The 7,880-nt window shown below is 52.1% G+C and overlaps 1 protein-coding gene across 1 annotated transcript; it reads left to right on the top strand.

Annotated features, from left to right (window-relative positions):
* Positions 1-304: 304 nt before the first annotated feature.
* Cimip1 (ciliary microtubule inner protein 1) lies at positions 305-6,299 on the top strand. Its single transcript, XM_003462028.2, has 4 exons — positions 305-435; positions 2,205-2,286; positions 3,449-3,547; positions 5,961-6,299. Exons 1-4 carry the CDS (start codon positions 368-370, stop codon positions 6,120-6,122), a joined length of 411 nt encoding a protein of 136 aa, XP_003462076.1. The 5' UTR covers positions 305-367; the 3' UTR covers positions 6,123-6,299.
* The last annotated feature ends 1,581 nt before the right edge of the window (positions 6,300-7,880 follow it).

Here is a 7,880-nt window from a genome sequence, read left to right as displayed (position 1 = left end):
GGTGATGGTGCTCTTTGCCCCACCTCACTAAGCTTTGTGCACTCAGGAATTTGCATGCTCGATGACATACCCCACTTCCACAACAGGTTTAAGTCATAAAAGTGAGCAGAGGTGTCAATGTCTCCGTCTCCCTCGGAGGGACAGCTGGGCAGGTGATGGACTAAAGACTCAGGGTGGTCAGAGGAAGCCAGGCCCACCACAGGCTTCCCCAGGCTTCTCCGACCAGCCAGAGCCTAGGGGCCCCACCCCCTCCAGGTGCACCCCTGCAGCTGCCTCAGTCTCACGTTGCCTAGCAACCGGTCTCCCTAGCTACACAAGACGCTGAGCTCAGACCCCAGCGTGTTAGGTGTAAGGAGACCCCGGCCCCATGGCAGGGAAAATGATTAGCACCGAGGCGGCCCAGCGTATGAACTTCGTAGCCCAGGACGAGATCTGGTAAGGCCCCAGCTTCTCTAACCCTGAGGGGTAGGCCGTGCTCGCCTGGGTTTACACACCCGGCAGCCTCAGTGTCCCCACCAAGTCCAGGAGACAGTCAGCCTCTGGGTGCCACAGGGGCTCTCCATGGACAGTTAAGAACCTCCAGGAAAGGGGGGGGGAGCCAAGTGACCTCGAATCTTTCTCTCCTCCCTCCAATCCCCCCCAAGGCTGGAGAACTTTAGCAACAATCTCCATAAGGCCGCATAAAGTGTTCTCTTCTCCAGATTCACCAAATTTTTAAAACACTAATATTTGTTCAATTTGAATTTTGTCTCTCCATTTTCCTGGACTTTTAAATTATAACAAATTTTAAATTTAAAAATAGAGCCATTTCCCTAAAAGCATTATATTCAGCAACATTTGTAATGGATGTTCTTAATTGGCATTCTGTTGGGTTGCTGAATATTAGTTCAGTCTTTTGAAGTTTTAACCAACATGAGAAGTCACTAATTTAGATGCAAGTTAAGTTGTAGTAACAACTCAGTATGATTGCTTAGCTTACTGCAATTATCCTATTTAATATGTCTGTGATTTTATCACTTCCTCGTAACACCTTGATTAGCCCCTTTTTATTTGTGTTTAAATTGACTGGCTCACTTAATACATTTATTTTTATAGCAAACTTTACATCACCCTCATAAATGGAAAGCCATCATTTGTCAGAGAATATCCAATTTGATCTTTAAAAAAAAAATCTTTATCTTCATCTAAGTCCATAGCAACATCTGTTCCCTCTTCCTGAATGCCCTTTCCTCCCTTCTCCACCAGAACTCCTATAGATCCTCAAAATCCCAAGTCAGATGGTCTAACCTCATGAACGGGGCTGTAAAGCTTTCGACCTCAGTGTCCGATGTCCACCATGGCTACTGAGCACTCGAAATGTAACTGATCCAAATTGAGACTAGCTCTAAATGTAAAAGACACAACAGATTTCCAAGATTCATACAAAAGCAGCATTGTTAAAGCTAATGTCACTTCTTTTGGGTAGGGCTGCTAGAAAATGTGTAATTACATGTGCAACTCACACTTCTTGCATCTCTGTTAGAAGACAGACTCCTCTTCAGTGCCCAGGACAAAGAGCTTGACGGGAGGCTCCAAAACTGCCCAGGCGGGGAGGGCTGAGATCTTTGCTGATACCAAAATAGGAGGATCGTGAACCATCGAGATGGCTAAATGCCATCTGTGACCTCTGTGAGCCGAAGCACAGCAATGGGTCAGCACCGGCTGACGGGCAGTTACACAGAAGGGAGGCGTCGGCAGGGTCAAGTGCAGGCAGGGCGGGAGGCACCTGGGTGCAGGCAGGGGAGGGCCTGGGTGCCGAGGTGCAGCTGCTGCTCCTTAGCATCCGAGGGCCAGGGGTGTACAGAATCACGGGGGTCATAGGGACTCCAAAATCAGCGTCAAGTGCCACCTACTACAGAGTTGGCCCCTTGGGCGGAACCAGCCGCCATCTGGTCTGCCAGGGTACTTCCCGGAGGTCACGGCCACCGGCATGCTCCGGCCTCAGCCCAGAGGCTCCTGCCTGGTGGGAGGCGCTCTGCACCCCTCAGCCCCACCACCACCCCACCGGCTGCTCTCTGGCTCCCAGCTCCACCGTGGCAGAGGCGCCCCCCTCATCCCATCGCTGCCGTGCTGTGAGGGAAGAACATCAAACTTCCTGTGCTTTGACAGTTTTTAGCTCCAGCCATTTTCAGATGTCGCCCAGCACTGGGGACTTTCCTTTTCAGGAGATACCGCCTCAAGGCCGAATCCGAGGCACGGAAAAACTGGGCCCAGAACTGGGGATTTTTGACAACCCCGTTGGAAGAGGTAAATAGAACTTTTATGAGCTCCACATCTGTCATGTCGGTGGTTTGGGACAATCCGTGTGTCGTCTGCCAGAATGAGACGAAGAATGTGTGGTAACTGAGGGTCATTCTGGAGCCAGGAGCTCCTTTGCTTTCTCACAAGTGACCAAGCACCTGCCGCGGGGCCAGCGCATGTCCAGGGCTCGCGCACAGCCAGCCTCGTTCATCCGAGGGACAACTACAACTGTGCCCACGTTAGAGGTCAGGGGAAGGAGCTCAGAAACTGCAGACACACACAGCTACTGGAGGGCATGCACAGAGAGAATCTGGGCAGCCTGGTACCAGGGCCCCCCGACTCGGACCTCCGTCTGTGAAATGGGGTGGCCGGCCCACCTGCCTAGCTGCATAACTGCATAGACAGGGAGGTTAAGAGGTGTGAGGCTGGGAGACTTGCGAAGGGCTCTTGGGAAGATACAATGGGTACAAATTAAAGCAGGGTCCAGGTGGCCAAGTGAGCCTTCTGCACCTAGAGTAGCATCTCCAATTTAGGAAGCCACTGTACAGGCTGGACTGTTGGAGTGGGTTTTCATGGGGTCGAGTCCCAAACTATCCCCTGCCCCAGCTGCAAGGAAGCCACACCCTCTGCAGAAACCCTGGCTGATTCAGAGTGTTCGAGATTCAAGGTGGCAGATGCTCCATCCATAATCCACCCCGCCTCGCTAACCTTGAAAGTATGCCGTTCTTAATGAGTTTTTTTAATTCTTAGAGAGTTACACAATTTAAAATTGTACGTATAAAATGAGGCCTTATTAATATTCCTTATATGTAATTAAATCGGGTTTTCAAAGAGTTCAAAATCTCTTTAAAAATTCAAAGGAGGGGGAAGGGGGCTCTCTCTTTTATGATTGGAAAGATCAATCCTGGAGGGGACTAGCATGTTTTAATCTGAGTCCATAACCTGTAGAGTCTCCTCGAGTCACCACACAGGAGACATAAATTAGCAGGCTCAGCGAGCCACAGGGGGTGGCTGTCAGCCGTGGCCTCGGGCCGAGTCGGCTACAGGATGGCGCTTCCAGCTGTGTCATCGGGACCTAATGTTCTGAGCCCCGCTTTTGACTCCACCCAGTGGGACCTTTGCGGGGGATGCTGAGGGGACTGCGTCCCATCTCTGCATTCTGCCTCAGTTGATCCAGGGTGAAGAACCTCGCACCCTAAAGCCAAAACTTGAGCTTCCTGAGCACTTCCACATCCGGCCCGTGACCCCCGTGGAGAAATACATCAAGGTTAGAAAAGCCGTATTTTAACTCTCATTTTCCTCAGAAATGAACCCCATCAACATCTGGAATCCTAGCCAGGTGTGGTGGTGCACACCTGCAATCCCAGCGCCCGGGAGGCTGAGGCAAAAGGATCCTACTGAGCTCAAGGTAGCCTGGCTGCACACAGAAAGCCTGCCTCAAAAAAAAAAAAATCCCCCCAAACCCGTAAGAACCCTAAAAGGAGCAGCACACAGAGTCCTGAGTCCAAGCCCTTTCCAAGCAGTGGCCTCCTGCTCTGCAGTCAGAGGGAGGCCGAGACGGGGCGGAGGGCATCCACCCACTCTCACAGCCCTGGGCTTCTGCTGACCGGCTCTGTGTGTCGGCAGGTGGCTGGACCCTTCTGTGTCTCCGCGTGCTCCTGGCACCATCACTTAGTTTGTGGAGCACCTGCCTTGGTGGGTGATGCCAGGCCCTGAGAGGTGGCATCTGAGGTGCTGATGACTGTGGCTATCACCACCACCCAGGTGCTGGGGTCGGGAAAAAACTAACATGCAAGAGTGTGAGACCACAGCCTGCACATCCGGGCTGGGTAACGAACAGCGGGTGAGAAAATCCACAGAACCGGCACACACGGTGCTGGGTGCCACGGAGGAGAGGGCAAGTGAGGTGCTGGAGAACAGACGGCAGCACCCACCATGCCAGCACTGAAGGGTGCCAAGGGACCGGCTCTAGGAAAAGCATTCCAGGTAGAGGCATCAGCACATCCAAAAGTCCTGCAGTGGAGCGAAAGCTGGCACATTTCAGGAGTGGCCAGGGACAGAGCTGTCGCCGGAGCTTAGCAAGCTCCAGGATGGCGGGGGTCAGTCAGGGCGGAGAAAGGATGCAAGTGGGGCGCAGAAGATGGGGCAGAGACCTCGGGGGAGGAGCTAGGGCTCCCGTCTGTCTGCAGTGACGGACGGTTCTGAGCAGGGCTGCAGGGCAGAGCGAGCGTCTGCTGGACGGCCACTCTGGTTGCCAAGTAGAAAACCAATGAAAGGGTTAAGAGGTCAGAAATGACCAGGCACCTCCACGGAAGACCGCTGTCCCCCAGAGGCACACTCAGCCAGATGCCTCTGGACACCGTCCAGCTTTCTATGGCCCAGGGCTTCTTTTCACGAGGCTGACACTGGGCTCTGGGTTCTGCCTCTGCTGGCTGTGCACGCGGAAGGTTCAAGGTGATGATGGAGAGGACCGTGCTCGTGCAGCTCCGTGGGTCTCCTCTCCCCGACCTGTCCTGGAGTCCAAGTGTGAGGGGGCAGCACATGGGGAGCACTCGGCCCCTGGGGATCTCTGAGTGGGAGAAAGGAGAAGGGGAGGGAAGGGAGAAGGAACAGTAAGGGGGGACTTGGCTGAGAGATGTGGGGGTTCCTCTCCCCCAATTATAAGGCAATGTAAGAGTCATAGGTTGCTTTAAAAGCACTTAATGCTGGGCACGGTGGCACACGCCAATTATGCTAGCAGTCCGGGAAGCTGAGATGACAGCACCACAGTTCCAGGCCTGGGTAACTTAGCAACCTGGAGACCCCGTCTCTAAACAAAAGTTTAAAAATGTGCTAGAGATGTAGCTCAGTGTGAAGGCCCCGGGTTCATCTTTATTAAAAAAAAAAAATTGTGTGTGCGTGCATGTGTGTAAAGGTAACTAACTAAACACCCACATGCACTGCACTCCTACCCATGGTGGACATTCTGGGATGCTCTTTCTGGGGGTCCCTAGGCCCCTATGAGAGTGACCCCCACATGAGCACTAGCTCTAAAGTAGGAGCGCTCAGTTGCTCACTGTCTTAGTTACTTTTCTCATTGCTGAGACAAAACACTCAACACCCAAAGCTAAAGCAGGAAAGGGTTATTTAGCTCACGGTTTGTGGATTTTTCAGCCCATAATTAGCTGGCTCCAAAGCAGGCCGGCTGCACAGGAAAGAGCAATTCATGGCGGGCAGAAAACAGCCAGAGCAATGAGACAGAGAGAGAGAGACAGACAGCACCTTCCCTGCAGGAACAGGCTACAGAAGCCTGTTTCAGTTTAGTTTTTTAATTCAATTCAATTGCTTTGTGTTCCTGTAGTCTCCACAGTTTAAAGTGCGTGTCTGTGTGTGTGTGTGTGTGTGTGTGTGTGTGTGTGTGTGTGTGACAGCCTTCAAATTAAAACAAAGTTTAAAGGCAAGTGTGGTGGTACACTCCTGTAATCCCAGCACTTGGGAGGCTGAGGCAGGAGAATCAATGTAAGCTTAAGACCAGCCTGGGCTACAAAGTGAGCTCAAAGCCAGCCTGAACTGCATCAAAAAATAAGTAAATAAATAAAGCATAATTTAAGCTACCGGAATACCATCCCATAATATTATCGAGTATTTTACAGAAGACTCCGCTGTGGCCCAGTGACAAACTTCCCTGCATTTCCACCCAGGTCCTGCCGTCGCCCCCGGTCCCGCAGACCACGCAGGGCTTCATCGGCTGGCGCTCGGCGGTGCAGGGCCTCAACAAGTGCCTGGAGCATGACAGCGCCATCCGCAGCTGCAAAGGCACCTACGCCCGGAGCCTGGGCTGGCCCGAGCAGGGCGTGCACTGAGCCTGAGCCTGGGCCTGGCCAGGAGCAGACCCAGGCTGCGGAATGAGGAAGAAGCCCACCCAAAGCTCTGAGGTCCCTGCAGCTTCTCCCAGGGGTGCAGCACAGAACACAAAGTCAGCTGCAAGCCACCCGGCTCCAGCCTTCCAAAGGTCCACGGAATGAATACAGCCAATAGAATCCCTGGTACTGTTTGCTTTCCAATACCTTGGGAATTTCAAAGTATTGAATGGTGGCGTTGTTGTGTTGTTGTTGTGTTGTCATTGCTTGTTTTGAAACGGTCTTGTTCCGTAGCCCATGTTGGCCTCGAGTTCACAGTGTTCCTCCTGCCTCGGCCTCCAGAGTACTGGGATTACAGGTGTGCATCACCACACCCAGCTTGAATGGGTTTGATTTAAGTTTGGAAGTATTTGTCTAAGTCTCTGTTATTCAGCACTGTAGACTGAGCCCTGCTCATGCTGTGCACCCCCAGTGTCCCCTCTTTGCTGGCACATTTGCAGGAAGGCAGATGTTCCAAGGGCAAGAGTGAGCCCAAGATTTGCTGTCAAGGGTAGAGTTCCAGAAAGGCTTCCCCAGGGAACTGAGACCGCCACCCTCCTGGCCTGCCCACGGCTCCCACCCTGGCATAGACAGGGCCAGGTGTTCTTAAGAGCAACTCCTTGGTTAGCATTTTATACCTCTCAGAGCCAGGTTCGTGGCCTTGGGGACAGGCCACCTGTCAAAACACTTCTCCTGGATGCATCTCTGCCTCTCAGCCTCCCTCTCCCAGCCCGAGGGTGAGCAACTCAGGTTTTCACGGGACTCCCGGCCTGCAAGAGCCACAGAGAAACAGCTGTTCTAGACTCTAGTCATTATCTCTGACAAAGATGACCATGCTCATCACCTGCCACAGCTCCTTAGGTCTGAGAAAACAGAGCATTATGGGTTGCATAGTGTCCCCCAAAAGACTTGAAGTCCTGTCCTCCAGACTTTGTGAACTGACTGTGATAGTTAATGGTGACATCAACAGGAATGGATTCAGAAGTGCCCAGTACATCAATGTAGGCTGCACGCTGAGGAGGATCTGGGTAGCACCCACGGCAGGCTGATATCTTGGAATAAAAAAGGTTAAAAGAAGGGAGTCCACCCATTTTGCTTCTACAGAGGAGCTGCTGTTTTCACCACGTCCTTTGGTGGTTTGTCTCCAGTTCCTCAGGCTTCCACTGTGGACTCTTCAGCCCGCGTGCAGACCCTTTGCCTTCCCAACACACTGGACGCTGCAGAAAGCTCCACAACTTAAGAGTTTCAGCTGCATCCTCCAGCCCTCCAACACACAGGCAGCCATTTTCCATTCTTCCTCCCCTGACTCCACAGACGGCCATCTTAAGCCGATTTTGTAAACCCTTTAAGCATATATATACTTTTATATATTAAGTCTGTTCCTCTAGTGAACCCTAACTGATATGATGACCTTATCTAGTAATAAGGACATTGCAGGTCTGACTAATTAAAGTGAGATGAGTTTACTCTGGGCTTTTGATCCAGCATGACTGGTACCCTTAGAAGCAAAGGAGGAAGACACACACACAGGAGGACACAGCTGTGCGATCACAGAGGCAGAAATCCGAGTGACACATCTATAAGCCCAGGAATGCTAAAAATTGCCGGCAACCTATCAGAGGTCAGGAAAAGCCAGAAAGGATCCCACCTTGCCTATTTCAGAGGGAACATGGTCCTGCCAACCTTGACTTCAGACTTCTGGAATCTTCCTGAGAGGCGAGG

Source organism: Cavia porcellus, unplaced genomic scaffold (assembly GCF_034190915.1).
Source record: "Cavia porcellus strain 051 isolate PalLab524CR breed Dunkin Hartley unplaced genomic scaffold, mCavPor4.1 scaffold_5, whole genome shotgun sequence".
Lineage (NCBI taxonomy): Eukaryota > Metazoa > Chordata > Mammalia > Rodentia > Caviidae > Cavia > Cavia porcellus.
Note: the sequence above shows the minus strand (reverse complement) of the source record. Positions and strands in the feature narration are given on the sequence as shown.

What these genes read in the sequence shown, in the direction of transcription:
- Cimip1 (XM_003462028.2), top strand. Translation starts at nt 368, where the DNA reads ATGGCAGGGAAAATGATTAGCACCGAGGCGGCCCAGCGTATGAACTTC. An exon ending in TGACAACCCCGTTGGAAGAG is followed by an intron (nt 2,287 to 3,448) that starts GTAAATAGAACT and finishes ATTCTGCCTCAG; the next exon opens with TTGATCCAGGGTGAAGAACC. An exon ending in CCGTGGAGAAATACATCAAG is followed by an intron (nt 3,548 to 5,960) that starts GTTAGAAAAGCC and finishes ATTTCCACCCAG; the next exon opens with GTCCTGCCGTCGCCCCCGGT.